Source organism: Scophthalmus maximus, chromosome 13 (genome assembly GCF_022379125.1).
Source record: "Scophthalmus maximus strain ysfricsl-2021 chromosome 13, ASM2237912v1, whole genome shotgun sequence".
In the NCBI taxonomy this organism is placed as follows: Eukaryota; Metazoa; Chordata; class Actinopteri; order Pleuronectiformes; family Scophthalmidae; genus Scophthalmus; species Scophthalmus maximus.
This window is the reverse complement of record NC_061527.1, coordinates 4,870,032-4,891,108: the sequence shown is the minus strand read 5'-3', so window position 1 is coordinate 4,891,108 and position 21,077 is coordinate 4,870,032. Positions and strand designations below refer to the sequence as shown.

The following is a 21,077-nucleotide window of genomic DNA, read 5'->3' as shown; positions in this document are numbered from 1 at the left end:
GAGCATTGGGCGAGCTGCTGGGACACCAGCACGCCAAGGTGACCTTAAATAAACAGCAGAATAACACAAAAATAAACACACACACACACACACACACACACACATGCACGGAAACACACTGACTGGCATTGACATCAGCCAGTCAGTAAGTCGGTGACGTCATCAATTTAAAAGCCACTGTCCCTGTGTTCTCTGTTAAGTCTCTACTCTAAGTCTTCTCTAGATAGTATATACTCACCCATGGTTGGTTGTAAAATTATGAATAAATACATCGAAACGTAAACCATCAATCCAGAGAATTACTTTGCATTACTAATTAGGGCCCTAGCACAGAATGGCGTGGGGACCGAAGTTGTTCCTCTCAATTTCCGTCTTTCTACATATCTTCGAATGGCTCAGTTGCTCCCCTCGTCATTTAAAAAAAATCAAGGTCACCTGCTTTCAGTCTGCCCTAGATGTATGAATTTGGAGAGATGTCTCTATGAGGTCTAGACTTTAAAAAAAGAAAGAAAAAAAAAAGCCTCTTGGAGCCATACCCTCAACCGACAGGAAATGGTCACGTTGTGAACATTTCCATGCCTCCTACTTTGGCGAACTCGTCCTAGTTTTCGAAAGCTTCTGGTTTTTATCTCAGGTATCCCCCTTGGTAACAGCTGAACATTGGAAGAAGGATGATCAGCACTATATATTATAAAATTATAACTTAAGAATTCACCCCGAACTGAAAGTCACAGTGTGCACATTAAACAGAAACTAAACACGGTCTGAATTGATCAATTCTTCAGATCCTGATGCAGTTTGCAGACTCCAATATTTGGCCACGTGTTTGATCAAGGTATTTGGTCTATTTGAGAAGACAATGTAACATTCTCAGACGCAAGATGATTCGCGTTTATCTTTCCGAAGACTCCTGCCATTTAAAAATGGACGTAGGTGGAGACGCTGCTGACGATTGAAGATGGCTTCTCTTTCTGTTTGTTGGTACGGGCTGGGATGGAGGAAGGAGGAGAGAAAAAGTTAAACACAGAGACAGACGGGGGAAAGGCAGAGAGAGAGAGAGAGAGAGAGAAAAAGAGAGAGAGAGAGAGAGAGAGAGAGAGAGAGAGAGAGGGGACAAAAAAGGCGATGTGCCGGGGCGTCTCAGGCAGAACTGGGCCAATGAGCACAACCCTGGAAGAAGAGAGAGGGAGAGAAAAGAAGAAGAAGAAGAAGAAAAAGAGTGGCCTGGAAACAGAGGAGAGAGAGAGAGAGAGAGAGAATAAGTGAGACATGACAGAAGGAGAGGAGAGGCTCAAATGAAATCATCTCTCTGTGAGCGTCACAGATACTGAGGAAACAGTTGGACGTGTGACGCCTTCAGACCAAAAAACCAAAGAAGTCGCTCTGGGAACGTTCGTGAACGGCCAGTTTGACTTTCTGATGATAACGACGCCGCTCCACTTCAACACATTACACAACAGCATAGTTTGACCTCTTATTTTTCAGTGTGTTGTAACCTTGGTCCTATTTTTTTTTTCTGTACTCTTTGTACCAACCACGTCTGCTAGCTTATACCACATGACTTGCAACACTTTCACCAGGAGAAACCCCCCCCAGACTACACTGTATTCCTGCGCTCCGATTGGCTGTATTTGTCGCCGATTCGCCTAGATATTTTAACCCGCTAGGAAGCTAGTCAAAGGAACGTCTTGGAGCGACTCGAGCCACGTCTTTGAAGATATCGCACGAAGCGATTGTCGACTGCCGATTTGGCTGCGAGGGGCAAATGGGGCTGTGCCGCGAACTACAGGCCTCGGGTCAACGTAGTCGCTAATTTATTTATTGCCAACTGAATAAGTTGTGAGGCTACTGTACCAAAAATGGAACTTGATTGAATTTTCAATTAACATAATGTGGATATGTTGGCAATTTATGGATTTGGCAGATTGCGTATACGTTGGTACTCAAAATGGAAGTGTTTCCTGCCAACTTATCTTTATGACATCTACTTGTAGAGCAATTTGTAAGGATGTTGGTTTTATGGTTAAGTTTAGGGGGGAAATAATATAATAATAGGCCCCTCTGCTGTTTCTGTAACGCTGCTTGTTTATCTGTCTCTATTGCGTTCTACTTTTACATGCCACCGTTTGTCCGTCTAACTTTTCCCTCCGTCATTTGTTGGTATTTGTCACTGAGTGCAGTGCACTCATAAACTTTTTCTCTTATTATCGTCATGGTCCTTCTGCGGCTGCAGTCTCAGTTTATAGTCGGCAATAATTTCAGAGCCCGCATTTGGTGCATTTGTTAATTCATGAGCATAATTGATTCCGACAGGTGAGTTGTCAGCTGCTCCGTGTTTTCTTGTGTAGGTCCATTGTTATTTTTAGTGTCAGTCGATGTAAGGGTCATTGGGTTTTACGGACCATGCCACCTGGAGCCGCGGTGGCAGCAAATCAGACCGACTGAGAGCGCGAGAGAAACACCCAGACCGGGATGTGACAGCACTGCGTTGTCTTTTCATTTCGGCCAATTTGTTCGGTCACTGACCTTGTTTTTCAAAATGAGCTCGGTTTGTGTTTTCCTGACAGCAATATATATCTTAATTGTGTCGTTGGTGTACAGCTGCCAAACCTCTTGGAGAAGAGGTTGAAGGTGCTCGGGTTTGGCCTACAAAGTCTATGGCCCCATGAGTCATTTTAACTTAAACCAAATAGTTTCGCGTTACCAACCAGGCCTGAATTGGAGGTGTGACAGATCAGAGGGTGGTCATATGCGTTGTGTTGTTCGTCCTGAGGTTTCAGAGATTTTTTTTACCCCGTTAAAGGGAAAGTTTCTCAGTTTTAATTGCCTGAATTAATGGTCTATGGACAGAAGGTGTCCTATGCTGTACGGCCTGTTAAGCCCCTTGAGGCAAATTTGTGATTTGAGCTTTATAAATAAAATTGGATTGACTAGGAAGGCAGTTAAAACCTACTCCAATAGCTTAAGTCTCTTTATGAGGCATTTCTGTGAAACCCATGCTAAGGTGATATTATCTACTACTTTGACACATTTACTCACAACTGGCAGGGTCCTTTCCCATTTGTCTACTGAGAAACCAGTAGGTCCCTAAACAGATTTCTCGTATTTATGGATTTCAAATCTAAAGATGTGAAGGCCTTTATTGGGTTTCGCTGCATTGAAGTGCTCCTTAGCGCGGCCTCATCTGCGCCACCCCCTGCTCATCGCTGTGGGTGTCCAAAAACCCCATGTAGCATTGCCCTAACTTTCTGTCATCTTCCATAAAAGTACGTGCCAAAAAAGGGATTCTTTGAAGCTATTATTCATGATTGCTAATCTATTTTTTTTTCGTCAGACAACTACCCCTGAACGTCAAACTGAAGTTTGTCCAACTCCATCGTTCCCCCAGAGACACTTGAACTTACGCCATTTTTCAGATTACTCCAGCGAGTGCATAATGACTCCTGACAGCACATTAAAGGTTATATATAGTCAATATGATATTCATTGCACCAGCGGACCAAAACAAACACATGGGTCCGTCCCATTTCCCCCCACTTAAATACCCTATATGCCCTCTGTCTTGCGCGTTACCGCGTAGGGTAGGGTGTCCCATTTCTTTTGAAGATCAAGCGGTAGGGGTTATCTCCCCCTTCAAGCCACTTCAAACCTAAGGGGATCAGATGCTGACTTCAGGTGGAGTGGAAGAATGGAGGGGGTAGGGATAAGTGACGGTAAATGGGACGGACCCTTAGGCCCAATCCCATTTCTCATTTTTACAAACAGAGGTTGTTTGTACAAATTTGTGAGTTCCTTCGGTCGCCCTGCCGGCGATTCGCAAGGCAAATCTCACCCGCCCTCCGTTTGGAGTATGGGTCTGGAAAATCTCCGTTAGGAGGGGCCATCTAGCCCTCCGCCTTCGCCCTCCCCCTCGATGCCAGAGGGAATCGAGACACCCCTGCACGTGTACGCGCAAAACAGAGGGGTGGGTGCCAAGGGGGGAAATGGGATCACCTCCCCCTCCCCTACTACTTCTTCCTCCACGCTGTCGCGAAGCCTTGCGAGAGCAGCCCGTGAACACACAAGCAGTGGCCCAAGTGGGCAAAGTTCACCGGAGTCGGCCGCTCCTGTCAGTGTCTGCGCCTCAGAGTTTGACACTTTTGTAGGTGTGTGTGAAACTTATTTCGGGCCTTGTAGCCCCGAGCGCTGCACACTCTCAGGGGACCTGCACGGTGGCTGTGGCAAGACGGTTAGCATGAATAACCATGACAAAATGAGTGTAGCTGTGGTGTCACCTGGTTTGAACAGCGCCGCGGTGGGGCAGCTGTGCGTTTCCAACATCCGCCCGGATATGTCACGTAACGTACATCACTGCTGATCGCAGCGGGAGCCATCTGGTTTTATAAGCACTGGGAGGGCCAACACTGACACTCGGGGGGGACTCGCACGCGCGAACATGGAAAGACGTACACGGAACACGCACCCGAAGCTAAACAAGCGATAGAGAAGCTCGGATCATCGCATCACACACACACACACACACACACACACACAAACCCACACAGAGGGAGTGTGACCTCAGGACGCCTTCATCACTTCACTATCTTCACATAGATAGAAGCCGTTGGCGGCTGTATTAATGTTTAAAGTCACTGCGTAGCCTTTAACATACTATAATTCTGATAATCACAGCTATTAGCTGGGATGATTGTAATGATGTAATGATTGTAAAAAAAAAAACAGGACAGAACAAGCTGTTCTTCACTCCCACATGTACAGTAACTCACTTACTCTCTCTCTCTCTCACACACACACACACACACACACACACACACACACACACACACACACACACACACTCACACACACTGTTCATGGATTTTCCTTGACAGTGTGGAGCACTGAAATGTGAAACCTTCTTCTCTCACTTGTCGCACGTAACCTAAACGATTCTGTCTCTAATTGTCATACTGTATTATGGTGTGTGGGCATTTTACTGAATGTGTGTGTCTGTTTTCTGATTTTTGCGTGACAGTGGGAGACAGTGTGACTGTGAACAAGTGCAGGCGCCTGGGGTGAGCTCCGCAGAGTTCAGCATTCACACGTCTACAAAAACCCCCAGAAAGTCTGACACGTCAAAGATTAAAACAGAGATGCGGAGAAGCAGTGCGTTTTAAAAACTATTGTTCTGGTGCTGCGACGGTGCCGTGGTATATTAGAGTCTATGTAAAGCGTCGGCCAAATGTGGAGCGATCGCCCACCGAGTGCAGCATGTTCTGTTTTATGACAGCGAGAGGGAGACTGAGCAGAAAATACACCCAGCTCCTGGGAGACGGTCTCCATGGCAGCGGTTACTATGGTGATGGCAGGGCTACACGTGAAGTGATGGCATGCAGTCACGGGACCACGGGGGAATTCACCCTCCGGAGCTGCTGGAGGAGATGCACGCGAAAACATACACACACACACACACACACACACACACACACACACACAGTCGTATTGCCATCATTTCAGAGGACATTACATCGACTTTCACAAACTTTTTGTCCCCAAAATGTGAGAAAATATCTCTCCAACATGAGAAAGAGCGAGCCAGAGAAGAGAAAAATGAACTGAGCTACTAGTCCCAAAACTCAAACGACCTCTGATACGATCCATAGGTATGATCCTTGCCAGCGGCAGGCGTGTACTGGAACTTTGTCACCACGGCAACAGTAAGAAACACACGGTTAAGGTTGTAAAGTCACTGTTTGTGATGGTGTTTAGGCACAAAGATGTCTCGGTCGTACACTTTTATTTTTGTAAATCATCTGATCCCTTCTTCGTCCACTAGTGCAAAGTAACTTTTACAGTCACATACAGTTTTTAAGGTACTCGACTTAATTTTATGATACTTAGTCTTCTACATTTTTTAGGGGAAATGTTGTACTTTTTACTCCACTAGGGGGAAAAAAAGCGGATTTGTTATTTGGCGTTATCCTCCCAAAAAATGTTGTTATCCAAAAAAGTTTTAAAAAATAGCTGCCTTTTGTTATAATATAAATTATTGTTGAAGTATATAGTTGTTTTTTTATATATGTACTTTTTATATATATATATACCTAAACATGACAAAATGTATTAAAATAAAAAAGGATGAAATATTCTGACTGCACAACGGGATAAGGTCTTAAAATAGTTGATGTTAAGTTATTAACAGAAGGAAAAGAATGAAAAACTATAACATTACGTAATGTATTTCAGAACTCTCCATAAAAACAAATGCAGCAAAAATGCTGTTCACACATAAATGCGCCCGTTACAATTATCCTGTGATATGTGTCACTACGGGGACCAATTAACACAACGAGTGCTTTTACTTTGGTTACGCGTGTGTGTGTGTGTGTGTGTGTGTGTGTGTGTGTGTGTGTGGCATGTGTGGCATGTGTAGGTGGGTGTGGGTTCAAGTAGCAGTTCTCGAAAAATGTCTCACTAATCCCATATTTGTTTTCTTTCATGTCATGCTCGTTTTTTACTAAATGATTTGAACGTGCGTTGGGAGCCTGCACATGTAGCGTCGCCTCTGCAGAGTCAGTCTGCTCTGTCATGCTGTTTCCATAGCAGCAGCGAGAGCCAACACAGCCAACCACGCTCACTTCCTCGTTTCACCCTATCGGTGCCCGACCTGCACTGACAGACCTGTTGTTTTTTTGTGTGTGTGTTTTTTTTTATTTGACTTTGGCTCCTCCGGAGTCTGGGCAGCGGTGGGTAAACTTCAGTTGCCCCCTTACATTCATTCATTCAGACAGAGTTGCCCAAAGCATATATTATATAATTTATTATTCCCCCCCTTTTCTTTCACAAAACATGGTATTAATGACAGGTAGTGTGCAGAAGATGAGTTTTTAAAACCCTGATGCTTTAAAAAAATATATATATACATGTTAAATTTGGTAATTTCGCAGCATTTTCTTCGTCTTTGGTATCATCTCCTCTTCACATTTTTAATACGAAATCCGAGAGGAACTCTCCACATCCTCTTTTGTGCATCTTTCCTGTCCATGATCTTATTTCTCTTCGTCTCCGAGGGTGTCCGGGATGTGAAGGTGACCGTCCGCGCTCGGCTCTCGCTGTTGCCCACGCGAACAATCTCCCATTTGCTCTGAATGTTTTTCTCATTGTCCCTTCAGTTGTCCCCGCTTGCTTAATTCTGATGGGTAACATCAGCTCCCCCCCCCCCCCCCCCCCTCTCTCTGCTCTCTTGACAACAACAAAAAAAGCTGTTATTTTTAGTATACTGTGTCTATGCATATCTAAGCAGTTACATCCATAGACCGTGAGGCCACAATCACACAGCTTCCGATTTTTTATTTCATTATTTAGCAGAACGTGTGCTTATATCTTTATGCTATTGTTTTTTGCCACATCATCGACCGCAGGAGTTGCCTTAAAGTGAGTTCATATTGGATCCATTTGGATTCCACCACATTTCAGCTTGGGGAAGAAAACATTTAGCGCGTGTGTGTGTGTGTGTGTGTGTGTGTGTGTGTGAGACATATCACATTACTAGTGAACAGTAATAGAGATCAATCAAAGCTACGCCGCCACAAATAAATAAATCCCCAAAAAAAAGAATTCGAAAAAGGTTATGACAATCCCTGATCCCTGCTTCTGCAGCCATAGCGCAGAGGGAACGTTGTTCGAGTTCTGGTCAGTGTCTGGTCTTCCCTTGGCTGTGAAGTCGAGCGCTTGATTCGTAGATGAGACCGATATTCACAATCATTTGGTTGGTCTCGTCATTTTCATCCAGGCTGATGCAGAGTGTCTGATTACTCAGGTAATGAGGGGGTGACTAATAACCCTGGGTGTGTGACCGATGGAGTGTGTCGTCCGACGGTGCCCCCTGCTGGTTGGACAGACTCACTGAAACTATAGACGTTTGAGAGAGAAGATTCTTGTCGACTGAATTTGGTAAAAGGTGGTAATATGTCCTTAAACAAATGGAATATAGTGAAAGTGACGTCCTTGTGTCACAGTGCGCAGTTTTCTATTGCTTTGTTTAAGAGGATGTAATGGAGAGCATTCAGAGCAGAAAGATGTCGTGACCGACGCGTGATGGGTTTTTATTTTGCTCCCGGTCTGGAAACCGTTGATGCCGTTGAGCCTCATTAACATAAGAATATGAGATTCTGCATTGTGGACAAGATTTAAGTTCCATAGCAGCAGCAACGACCGCAACATTTCTTAAGACACAGATTTGTTAGTGATCGAATATTATTGATTATACATTCTGGCCTCCTCGTTGCAGTAACGCAGACTGTAACAACGGTCGTCGGCCTGCTCGGCGGCATCTCTGGTCCGCGTCTCTCAGGGGCCAATGCAACGCACGAAACACCTCCGGCCTCGGTCGGTCTGATGGTCGTCAATGGACGTCTTCCTCCTCCGAAAAAAGTCCTCCCTTTTTTCGTCCGACGCCAACGTAATCCACTCAGATTCCGCCGCCGGTGTTTGAGAAGTAGCAGACCCACCGGCGTACGAGTCTTCATGCTCGCGACCGCGTCCATCATACACATGCAGAAGTATAAACCACACCAAGTACGCAGATGCCATTCTACAATACTATCTCTGAAGGCTCTTACAGGAGGAGAAGGTCACATACCACAGTTTAAAAGGACCTGAAATGTCGTTGGCAGAGCATTTCTACTCACACAATGAAACCGTCCCAAATACTTTTAAGTACTCCGAAAAAATGTGACTGTAAATGAAACCGTCTCGCCTTCATCGGGAACAACCAGCCGTTCAGAAGCATTCACTATGTTTGGTTCCCTTTCCTGAATTGACGTATTGTCACGTATCAATATTGGAATAATACAAATTCACTTTGTCCGCGTGGCTCTGAGAATCTTATCTGAACTGTGTAATCATCTGTGCTAAAAATTAAAAAAAAAAACAACCCCCGGCCGGTCACCCAGAGCTGAACAAACCCTGGCTTATACCTTTCAGCTGTGAACACGAGGGGGGGGGGGGGGGGGGGGGGGGGGGGGGGGGTGGGAGGGGGGGGCGTGCCAGGAACCGGCGGTCCAAGGTGAGAGCGCGGTGAAAACTGTGGGGTGTACACGCACTGTAGACAAACAGCAAACCCCCGCTCGCCTCATTACACCCGCTTTGACCGTGACTGTGGATAAGGAGGGTATTGACTTTCCAATGGTCGGACCCGTTTAGATGAACAGTCCCGGGAGGATCTGCGCTCTTCTCTCTTTCTTCTTTTTTATTTTTTTTTTTTTGTAAATCAGATTTTTTACTGGGCCTGCAACAAACCCGAGCAGATAACACAGTGTCCTCACAATTGCCCACGATCGCTCTGTGTATCATCCAGATTCATCTGGGCTCACTGGGCAGCCGGACACGTGTGTGTGTGTGTGTGTGTGTGTGTGTGTGTGTGTGTGTGTGTGTGTGTGTGTGTGTGTGTGTGTGTGTGTGTGTGTGTGTGTGTGTGTGTGTGTGTGTGTGTGTGTGTGTGTGTGTGTGTGTGTGTGTGTGTGTGTGTGTGTGTGTGTGTGTGTGTGGACAGATAAGGGCTGCGGGTCTTATCTCCGAGGCCTCCTGGTGTCCCTCTTTCTCCTCATCTTCGTATCTCTCCTTTTCTTCCTCCCCGTCACCTCTCCTGACCATTAACTCTTCATCCTTCATCGCCTTCTTCTGTACTCCCCCCCCCCCGGTTCTGCTCTTCACGTCGCAGCCGCGTGGTTTTAGCTCATCCATCCGCTCGGATGGCTGAAAGTTTTGCTCTTTGTTCTGTGTGAAAGGGACGGGGCGGTTTTTTTTTTTCTTTTCGTTTTTTTTTTTTTTATCAATTTGTCAGCAGATTGAGTGCAGTAAGTGTTTGACATGATAAAGCCGAACGATAAATCCCTCGCTGGAGGATTTTAATACCCATGGTTAGCCTGCTTATGTCATTCAGCCGCTGGCTCTTCAAATGGAGTTGTGTAACCGAGTGATGGAGCGATGTTGTCGCAGAAATTACAAAGGATTCGGGCTAATTATATGGCACTGGCTTGTTGTTTGAAAATCGTGCGTGCGAGCGTGCGCGCGTGCGTGCGTGTGACAGAGAGAGTTGTGGGTAACTGCTGCTTGGCGAGGGACATGGCTGCAGCTTTTACACCTGCCCGGCAGCAAGAAAAACCACAGATATTTGACCATAATGTCGGTGCTACGTCGTCCCTGCCTGAAAGCGGCGGTTTGGGATGCACAGAACAACGTCTGCTGCAAGACGAGCACGTCATGTGATATAAGAAGGTCCAGACAGTGAAGATGCAATGGCGATAAAGATGAATGTCACTTCTTCCAGTTGTGAGCTTACAAACGCCGCCCAGAAAGACTGCTATGTTCTCAGTTATATTGCATCGGCGTCTCACGTCTCTTACTTTTGATTGACACGAGAAAGAATATATGTTGTGTACTGATCTCAAGAAAGGAAGATCTGACCGAAAACCTCCAAACGCTCGAGATTTGAGTGGATCGAACCCTGATCGAGTTCGAAACAAGTAAAAAAATCTGTCCTGTATATGCCAATTAATGTGAGCTTCAATAATACATCACCTCTGTTCATTTGTGTTGCTGTAAGTGATGTACATGCCGGAGTTTGGCAAAAAGAATTGTTAGCAGTTAGTCTCTTGATTATTTGAATCTCAGACTTGTTGACTGAAGTGTTGTTTGTCCTCCCAATGTGAAAGACTCGGCAGGAAACGCCATGGACACTTTGCCAAATCAGCTGATATGGCAGATCAGTGTCAGTCTCATCATCCATCCATCTATTAAGCCATACCGCTTATCCTTTAAGGGGCTGCGTGGGGGGGCCGGAGCCGCTCTAATCAATGTCACCTCTTTGTTGCATCACTCACCAGAGGCGGTGGAACGGTGTCAACAGTAACGAACGCAGCTCAATTGTCAAGAATGACTGTCCGCGCACGTGAGAGAAACCCACAGCGCGTGAATTTTAACGCCAGTCTCTCGGTCAATATTGGCAGCAGATGTTCCTTTGCTATTTCAAACTCTTTTGTTTCCTTGTAGTTCAATGCGATGGAGTCTGTTGAAGTGCATGAGTGTTCGACCCCCCCCCCCAACCCCCTTCCGACATTAACCCGTCGTCTCTCTCCTCCTCTTCTCGCCACCACAGTGCAGTGTCTGGAAATGACCACTAAGCGGAAGCTGATTGGCCGGCTGGTGCCGTGCCGCTGTTTCCGCGGCGAGGAGGAGGTGGTCTCGGTGTTGGACTACTCCCACTGCAGCCTGCAGCAGGTCCCCAAAGAAATCTTCAGCTTCGAGAGAACTCTGGAGGAGCTCTACCTGGACGCCAACCAGATTGAGGAGCTACCCAAGGTGTCTCTAACCTCTAACCCCCATTTTGTTTTTGCATCACTTCTACTTCGTGAGCTCTTCCCGGTAAACCCTAGAGGGATTCCTGGCCTTGTGTTGCTCTGCAGGGAGGAGTGATTTAGGTTTCTTTGAGCCCAGACGAGTCATCAGGTGCAGCTTCATTTCTAACCACAACACCACTGATTAATCTGTTCATGTTGTGTGAGTGCAAGGTACCTTGAGCGTTGCCATGGCGAGACCTCCTCTTCCGCGTTTCCGACTTCAGAGTTCAGCTTTGCACTCGGAAACAGCAGGCGACGACATCCCCTCAGATAAGACCTCACTGAACTGCTCATGACATGGCAGGAATCGATCAAACGTTTGGGATCGATGCAAAATTTAACCAAAGCTTTGCACTTCTTATGTTTTTCCCCCCTGATGGGACGGGGAGTTGGACTGACAATGGTGCCGAGGCCAATATTGTCTGCACGGTTCATCTCTGTCAATCTCAGTTATAATAATAATAATAATAATATAATAATAATACATTTCATTTATGGAGCACTTTTCATTGCTAAAAAGCCATCTCAAAGGGCTAAGTTAGTACGTTAAGTTCATCCGTGCCGTGGATAGAATCATAACGCCAGCCACAATATTTAATGCCAAACTGTTCTCTAATCGTTGAGACTCCCAGTAGAACCCGGGATCTAAGACTGGAGTTGGACAGATTGTAAGGGGCTTTAACTTGGCTCGTCAGCTTTGCCGTTCATACTGTTCATTAGATGCACCGCGGTCAAACTAACACCGTCCCGCAATAAAAACCCCCTCGTCAGGGACGTGGCGATGTTCAACTGTCTGGTCATTCGTCATTCGTCATTTGCCTCAGTTGTAAAAATGAACATCGTAGGCTTCGTGAGGCTGGAAGTTATTGCGCCACCGTTGTATTACACTGAGTTTGTTTCAGCAAGGTGCACCGAATCAACTGATAATGGAGCACATGTAATGTCATGGGAATGTGATGGGAAACACAGGGTGAGAGAGAAGAGCCACTCAGGGTCTACCATCCAAGTCCGTCAGTAAACCTCCACCTCCCAGTGTTTGGAGGAGAATCACAGGCTCTGTTTGTGGGAGGCGGTGTGTCGATTCTAAAAAAAAAAAAATTAAAATCCTGTCCTGGTTTAAATGACGAGAGATGTCGAATTGGATTTCTAAATATAGCCCTGCATGAATGGAGACGGTCTAATGGGGCGGCCCCACTTTCATTTCAACTGAGAAAGACAAAAGAGAAGTCTGCTCAGGCCTCGACATGGTCTGTGCCCAAAGACTGTGTAAGAGCTGCTGAGGCTGCCAACGTGATTGGCCTTTATGAAAGTGGGCTGGAGAGCTCCTCGAGAGAGTGTGTGTGTGTGTGTGTGTGTGTGTGTGTGGGAGAGTGAAGGCACCGAGCACCACTGCCCATATTAAACTCTGTCACTCTTTAGCTCTTTAGACTGCTTTGCTTCTTTTTGTTTTTTGTTGAAATGAAAAGCCAGACGTGAATTTTCACTAACACCGCATCTGAACCATATCACACAGTTTGTCAGACGGAGGTACAGACAACGCACTGCACGCGCCACAAGTGTGTGAGTTTTATTGGGTGATTTTATACCTAATGTGAACTTTAAGATGAGGTGAGGAAACACTTTTCAGGTCTTTTGGCCTCATACAGTTTGATACTGAGGATGTAACTGAGCAGAAGGAACCGAAACATAATCTCTAAGGGAGTCCTCCGTCTCCTTAACATATTTAATTCTCTCTAAATAAATGATTAAAAGGGACAAATCTCATTTGCTTGCTTTGCTCAGGGATGGCATGTTTGTGTGTCTGCGTAGTTGAATTACAACAGAATGCATCAGTTTTTATTATTTATTATCATAATAATAATATTATTACATACATGAGGGGCTATGCTCTTACCCTGAATTAGGACTTTATAGCACGAGGTTTTGCATCGTGGTTTATTTAAGGAGAGATGATTCGTTTGTTTCTTATGCAGATGTGTACTGTAAGGCAAGACAGACGTACTGTAGCACCTTATTGAAAAGGGAAAATGCTCCCAAATTTTACTGACATTGCGTGAAAATGATCAGTTGTGCCTGGTGACGACCACACAACAGTTTTTCGCATAGTATACCGTATGTTTTCATATCCATGGCGAACTTGTGTTGTCAACTGTCAAGCCTTAGAAACTGACGTACAATTACACTACAGATATAAACACTTGGCCATGTCGTATAAGTACGGGAGGTTTACAGTCACTGCATGCAAGCCTATTGAAATCATTACTTGTAATTTGTTCACCGCTTGCTGCTCTTTGGGAGTTACAGTAGAACCACAATTGGTTTACTTAACTAATAGATCTCTTTATTCCTGAGGGTAAAAGTTCATCCTTGACGTTGGAAAGGGTTAATGACAGCAACTGAAAGCTCTGCAAAAACCTCGAGTCTGCAAAATAGTTTATTCCTGTTCCCCCCAGGAGCCTGAATGAATTAATCCTTTCCCCGTTTTGTGTGCGTTGTGTGTGTGTTTGTAGCCTTTGACGTCTGTTTCTCTGTCTGTTGTTCCGTACTCTTCTGCGGCGCTTTCGCTCTCTTGCGCTGTACTTGTTGTGACATTTGCAGTGTTCATCAATTCACGGCACATCTCTGAGTGTTTTCTGCACTCTTGTGTGTGTTTTGTCCCCAGGGGTCCACCGTACGGCGGGAGATAAACTCTGCATTACAAGCACAGGGCTGACGTGACACTTCGCTTTTCCACAACATTGAGTTGCCTCCGGCCGACTCTCTGCCGCGCTCCCTGTCCTTTCTGTTGCTTTCCGCTTAAAGGCCATTTCTGCCAAGGCAAGACCATAATATTCCTCTTTGTCTTTGTCCCTGCGTGTTGCCACAGCAACTCTTCAACTGCCAGGCCTTGAAGAAGCTGAGCATGCCCGACAACGACCTCTCCAGCCTGCCCACCACCATCGCCAGCCTGGTCAACCTCAAAGAGCTGGACATCAGTAAAAATGGTAAAAAAAAAAAAGAAGAAAAAAAAGAAGGTCAATCCAGCCGGAATTAAGCTGGAAGAAATTATATTAATAAGCAAACCGCTGATTTCAGTGATAGACATATTAGAGAGGAAGAAAAACCTCAATGTGCCACTTGCATAACATTTGATTTACAGTCTGTCCGGACACAGTAGATGGAGTTGAGTGAGGAAAACAAGGGTTGAACATTGTGAGGTTTCGTGTAGATGTCAAATAGCTGAGCGAGGCCGTAGTTTCAGCTCATTATCCCAATCATGTCACGACCAAAGTACAATATGACAAAATGCCAATCTGCAGATTCCTGCCTCGTCATGGGTTAGCTCAACTAAATGTGAAAGTGTGACAACTCGTACGTCCTGGGCTGCGGCGATTGATCGTCTTCATTATCGATTATATGATGGACAGAGCTTTGATTATGAAATACTTAGATGATAGTGATATTCACGTGGCGAAGAAAAGCAAAAAATCATTTGAGAGGTTGGAATCATAAAATATCTGGCTTTGTTAAAGATACATTACAAGTACTCATCTATTAATCGATTAATCTGCAGATTCTTCCAGCTCATCTCTGAATACATCATCATCATATTGTCTTCACCCCCCCCCCCCCCCCCCCCCCCCCCCCCCCCCCCCCCTCTCTGTCTAACAGGTATCCAGGAGTTTCCAGACAATATCAAATGCTGTAAAGGTCTGTCTGTGGTGGAGGCCAGTGTCAACCCAATCACCAAGTAAGACACACACACACACACACACACACACACACACACACACACACTCACACACACCATGAAACAATGACCTCTATTGGATGATTTCCAACTTCACTTCCATCGTCGCAAATGTTTTAAATGATCATCTGCAGAGCGAAATGCTTTTCTTGCAGAATCGAAAAAATATACAGCGTATGTAAAATAAAAAAGAAAGGAAAAAAGGAAATGAAAAACACAGGGGGTCATTTATCTGGACGAGCAGCCTCAGCACGGCAACCTGAGAGAAAACTCATCCGGGAAATAAACATCTTAAAAAAACAAAAACAAAGCAACTCTAAAAATTGCCTCCTTTAAACTTATTTATTATTATTTTTTTAGCTAAGAACGATTTTCAATTGGAGGTAAAAACAAACAAAAAAAAAAGTAAATATGTTTGGTTGATTGGAGGAGTTCCATCAGCTAGTGTGAGTGAAGCCGGACGAATCCAATGGAGGTTTGATGCATTTTCCACGTAACTGTCCCGTCCTCATCTCCACGGACGAGGGGCCGACGAGTTCATGATGAACAGGCGGCCGGATCCAGGGACCCTGGAGACATGCCTGTAGGTGTTCTACGTCTCCAACAGAAGAAACAACCACAGCAAACCGCTGGAGTTTACTCAGCAGTGTCATGTCCCGGGACCACAGCTTGTGTGTGTGTGTGTGTGTGTGTGTGTGTGTGTGTGTGTGTGTGTGTGTGTGTGTGTGCGTGTGTGCGTGTGTGCGTGCGTGCGTGCGTGCGTGCGTGCGTGCGTGCGCGATGAGTCATCTGCAGCAGGCTAACGGCAGCAAGCGGTTCCTGCAGGAGCTTGTTAAGGAGACATTGGCCACCGAGGCACCTTCAAGGACACACACATCTCCTTCCTTCCTTCCTTCCTTCCTTCCTTCCTTCCTTCCTTCCTTCCTTCCTTCCTTCCTTCCCAGACTCCCAGATGGTTTCACGCAGCTCCTGAATCTGACCCAGCTCTTCTTGAACGATGCCTTCCTGGAGTACCTGCCGGCTAACTTTGGCAGGTAAACTGATGCGTCCCATCAATTAAGTGGCCCCCCCACCCCCCGCCTTGGCCTCCGATGGCGTTTCTAGGATAATTTATTGCATTTTATCGAGAGGATCAATACAGTCGGTTAAGTTCTGGGTGTTGTTATTTTTTTTTTGCACCATCCTCTTTTTCAGACTCTCCAAACTACGGATCCTGGAGCTGAGGGAGAACCACCTGAAGACCATGCCAAAGTAAGACAAAGTGTCCGTGGAGTTTGAGTTGTCATCTCGGTGCTCCGCAAATTTCGTCCTCGATTGTAGTGAATTCTTCTTTTGCCTGTTTTCATAGGAGGAGTTTGAGTGTAACTGACTGAACCTGACAGTACGGTTAGGTTCCACTGTTCTGTGGACTTAGTCAATGGGAAATGAACATATATCTAAACAGACTATGATGCATATCACCCCTGTGACCCTGTGTATTTTCAAATTGCTTTAAAGATTTAGAGGATTTATTTGCAATATGCCGAACAGTATGTGCAGTGGTTTGCAGTACAAGAATAAAAGTAAAAATAATTATTAGGGCTTTTTCTTTTTCTTTACATCTACAGCTGTAGTAATCTCATGTTTCCTCCTCTCCTCTCCTCTCCCTCTTCTCCTCTCCCTCCTCTCCTCTCCCTCCTCTCCTCTCCCTCTTCTCCCCTCCTCTCCCTCCTCTCCCTCCTCTCTTCTCCTCTCCCTCCCCTCCTCTGGTCTCGTCTCCCCTCCTCTCCTCTCCTCTCCCTCTTCTCCTCTCCCTCCTCTCCTCTCCCTCCTCTCCTCTCCCTCTTCTCCCCTCCTCTCCCTCCTCTCCCTCCTCTCTTCTCCTCTCCCTCCCCTCCTCTGGTCTCGTCTCCCCTCCTCTCCTCTCCTCTCCCTCCTCTCTTCTCCTCTCCCTCCCCTCCTCTCCCTCCTCTCCTCTCCCCTCCTCTCTTCTCCTCTCCCTCCCCTCCTCTCCTCTCCCTCCTCTCTTCTCCTCTCCCTCCTCTCCCTTCTCTCCCCTCCTCTCCTCTCCCCTCCTCTCTTCTCCTCTCCCCTCCTCTCCCTTCTCTCCCCTCCTCTCCCTCCTCTCCTCTCCCCTCCTCTCTTCTCCTCTCCTCTCCCTCCCCTCCTCTCCTCTCCCTCCTCTCTTCTCCTCTCCCTCCCCTCCTCTCCTCTCCCTCCTCTCTTCTCCTCTCCCTCCCCTCCTCTCCTCTCCCTCCTCTCCCTTCTCTCCCCTCCTCTCCTCTCCCCTCCTCTCCTCTCCCTTCTCTCCTCTCCCCTCCTCTCTTCTCCTCTCCTCTCCTCTCCATCCTCTCCTCTCCCCTCCTCTCCCTCTTCTCCTCTCCTCTCCTCTTCCTTCTCCTCTCCTCTCCCTCCTCTCGTCTCGTCTCGTCTCCTCTCCTCTCCTCTCAGGTCCATCCACAGACTGACACAGTTGGAGCGGTTGGATCTGGGTAGCAACGAATTCTCTGAGATGGTGAGAATGATCGCCGCCGTGTTTTGCATGTTTCCACAGGCTTTCAGAAAACGATGTGAGCACGTACCATTGAACGCAAAAAAACCAAAAAAGCAGAAAAGAAGGTGTCCAAGGGCAGAGAGGAGTGCGGCTCTGGCTTCACATTCTTTTGTCCGAGCCTGATCCATGTCGGAGAGCTACAGTACGACTCCGACGTTCCTGAGTTCTCATCCGAACCTGGGTCCTGTCAGGCTCGGGTATACAGTAGTGTGTATCCACCTACCATCAGAAATGCAGATGCTGTGTCCCATTATCAAATACGGCATTGAGTGAATCATCCGTCGCCTGTGTCATTCAGGGAGGAGCCGCAGGTTCAGTCGGACCCCGGAAATGGGTACGCGGCGTCACGGGGGAGGGAAAGAGGGCTGGATAGAGGCTGACAGGCTGTGACATCAGGGTCAGACAGGAAGTGAACTTCCGCAGGAGCGGGTTGGCTGTACGTCGACCATCAGTCTCAGCCTCTCTGCCAATCGAAGTGGGAAGTCTCCGGATGCACTCGACAGAATGTTTGGATCCATGCGTGTTCACTACTGACGCTTTCTTTTCCTTCTATATTAATTCAAAGATGAATCAAGTGTACGGTCTGTTCACGCCTCCGTGTTTTCTTCCGTTAGCCAGAGGTGTTGGAACAAATCCACAACTTGAGGGAGCTGTGGCTGGATAACAACTCCCTACAGTCGATACCAGGGGTAAGACCACGTGCAGCTTGTGGGGGGGGGGGGGGGGCAGTAGTGGACATAATTGAATGCCACTTCCTCTCTGACATCGTTTGCTCCTCTGTCTGTTTTCCATCATGTCAAATTGTCCCTGTCCTTTCTCTCTTCTCCTCGCTGCAGTCGCTAGGGAAGCTTCGCCAGTTGCGATACCTGGACTTGGCAAAGAATCGCATCGAGACGTTGGACACGGACATTTCCGGCTGCGAGTCCTTAGAGGACCTGCTGCTCTCCTCCAACATGCTGCAGCACCTCCCTGACACTATAGGTACACACACACACACACACACACGCACACACACACCCTAAACCCCTCACATTTTTAAATCCCTCCGTGCAGTTGAGCATTTGCATCAACTGAAGTTGTAGCTGTTCAAAAGGGTGTATTGAAAGGATAAGGCTGCTGCTATTCTATATTCTATATATACTATATAGCCATAATGGCTAAAGCTCTATCCTTTATGAACCTTTAAAAAATAAATTTGCCTTTCAGACCTCGCTGTATATTTCTGTGACGTTTGTGTTTATATGTCACTGTGTGTGTGTGTGTGTGTGTGTGTGTGTATGTGTGTGTGGGTGTGTGTGTGTGTGTGTGTGTGTTTGCACATGTTATAGGAATGTTGAAGAAGCTGACAACACTGAAGGTGGATGACAACCAGCTGACCTCACTGCCTAACACCATCGGGAGGTAAGGAACCTACACACACACACACACACACACACACACACACCCAATCTCAAAAAGAAAATGGAATCATAAAGCCATGTGAACTTTTCCCTTGTTTTATTGTGAGAACACCTTCGACAGTATCTTTTCACAGCAGGTGACTGTTTATCTCAGGTTGGTTGTTGTTGCTGTTGTTGTTTTTCCCTGTTTCATAACTGTTGTGCTATGCTGGCTGATGATCGGGGGGGTTCTGTGTGTTATGTTTGCTGCGTTGCCGTGGCATTAGTGCGAAGCCCAAGCAAGGGTGAGTAACTTTAGCCTCCTGGACCCCGGGATGCGTTCAGAGACAGATAGATGTTCAACCGCACCGCAGATACAAACGATACAAGCTCGCGACCACGTGCCATCGATGTGCCCAAAAGATACATCTTTTCAATTTGTCCGAATTACATGCAAACATAGAACTTCATTTCAGCCTTTAAATGGTAATTTTAGGATTTTCTTTTTTGTTGTTTATCTCCCCAAAGTTGTTCAGTATTCATTCACTTCCAGCTAATACGCATACAAATCCCCTGTGAGTGCAATGTGCCCAGCCCACAGGGTTTAGACGGAAATGATTGCATGTAAAGAGATTACAGTAATTTGATCACATTAATTCTTATTATAATCCATCACAGTCCAAAATTCAATTACAGTATTCATTAAAAAAAAATCTAATTAAACTGAAACATTTTAAAAGGAAACACAATCTGTCTTCAAAAGTATTGTTACTGATTATTTTTCTGATTTATTTATTTATTTATTTATTTTTCTTAAAATGGAGATTGCTTATACACGTATGATTCTGATTGTGCTCACGCTGCAGATAAGAACAACTTGCGTGTGTTTAACTTCAGGGCTGATGGACAACCCGGACAGGGCCTACACTAACAGAAATAATAAATGACACCAGTTTGGGGAAGAATAAATTGATTCTATTCCTCTTTTCTTTCTTTTTTACAACAGTGGTAACCGCTGCACAAATCAGTTCATCTGTGATGGATTACATTTTTTTTTTTTCTCTTTTAAAAGACTGTACGGATGTTCTGTTGGACTTAACAACACAAACACTCGATGCAATGCATTTGTATCTGAACGCTGCCGAAAAACATTTGCTCTTCCTGAACGAGTCCCAGGTTTTCGGCGCAATAAGTAGAACTGTAGATCCATGACTTCCCCTCTGATAATCCCACTCGGGAATCCTTTCACCGCCTCTTAAGTTCTTTACCTGATGATGTTGAATGTGATCCATGTTATGACTACTCCTGTTTCCCTGTCGGACAATTCTATGTTCCTAAATGAGCCGTGTCCGTGTCCAAATCTTGGTTTTGAATGCAGAATCCGTGCCTGTATCTCAACCAATGCTGCAGTTTTTGTAGCTACATTGGCATAAAAATGATAGTGTACAATGATGTATATCTACACAGAGCTGAATCGGAGAGAAAAGACAGGATACTGTTTCTGTTTCAGTCCCTTTTAGAGAAAGAGCAAGAGAAGTTTCCGCTTTTATTTGCAGTTCTGACTCTTTTGTGCGCGGCAGCCTTTGAGTCGGGTCACCCGGTGGAGCGATCCTCCCACCGCCCATGTGCCGTGTGTGTCGGTTTATCATCGATTGGACTCGAAGCTGTGTTTCGCGGCGGCGGCCTCTCAGGGTCTCGTCCGCGGCGTGGGCGAGCTCCCGGGGGGGGGGGGGAAGCACAGAGGGGCGACCGAGCTCCTTTTCGTCGACGAGAGGCGGCGCGAGAGAGTTAACCGGACATTATACATTCGGGAAAAACCAGTCGGCCGTCGTCCTTGGGGTCTTCTCTCTTTGTTTGAAAAACGCCTCCAGTGAAGCGTAAATCCCACCCTGATAGCGGCTGTTTGAGTCTGGTCTTTCGGGGGTGTGGGGGAACGCTCGTCGCCGCGCTGGTTTGCGCCAAGCGGCGATCGGCTCATTGCCGCCCCCCTGTGACCGAACGCCCTTACTGGCACTTGATGCTCGCTGAGAGCAGTGGTCGCCATGGGCTCTTTTCCC

At 46.3% G+C, this 21,077-nt stretch overlaps 1 protein-coding gene across 10 annotated transcripts in view; it reads left to right on the top strand.

Moving 5' to 3' along the window:
* The window catches only part of lrrc7 (leucine rich repeat containing 7), a 99,645-nt gene that overhangs the window by 51,239 nt on the left and 27,329 nt on the right, over nucleotides 1–21,077 (top strand). For 7 of the 10 annotated variants that reach the window (XM_035647083.2, XM_035647088.2, XM_035647084.2 and 4 more), the window contains 10 exons: nucleotides 11,138–11,340; nucleotides 14,245–14,362; nucleotides 15,030–15,108; nucleotides 16,053–16,142; nucleotides 16,303–16,359; nucleotides 17,539–17,602; nucleotides 18,256–18,330; nucleotides 18,478–18,622; nucleotides 18,970–19,042; nucleotides 19,308–19,325. In XM_035647083.2, the coding sequence (XP_035502976.2) occupies nucleotides 11,138–11,340; nucleotides 14,245–14,362; nucleotides 15,030–15,108; nucleotides 16,053–16,142; nucleotides 16,303–16,359; nucleotides 17,539–17,602; nucleotides 18,256–18,330; nucleotides 18,478–18,622; nucleotides 18,970–19,042; nucleotides 19,308–19,325 (922 nt within the window). The remainder of the gene's footprint in view (nucleotides 1–11,137; nucleotides 11,341–14,244; nucleotides 14,363–15,029; nucleotides 15,109–16,052; nucleotides 16,143–16,302; nucleotides 16,360–17,538; nucleotides 17,603–18,255; nucleotides 18,331–18,477; nucleotides 18,623–18,969; nucleotides 19,043–19,307; nucleotides 19,326–21,077) is intronic. The other 3 variants (XM_035647090.2, XM_035647091.2, XM_035647082.2) reach the window with 1 other exon arrangement.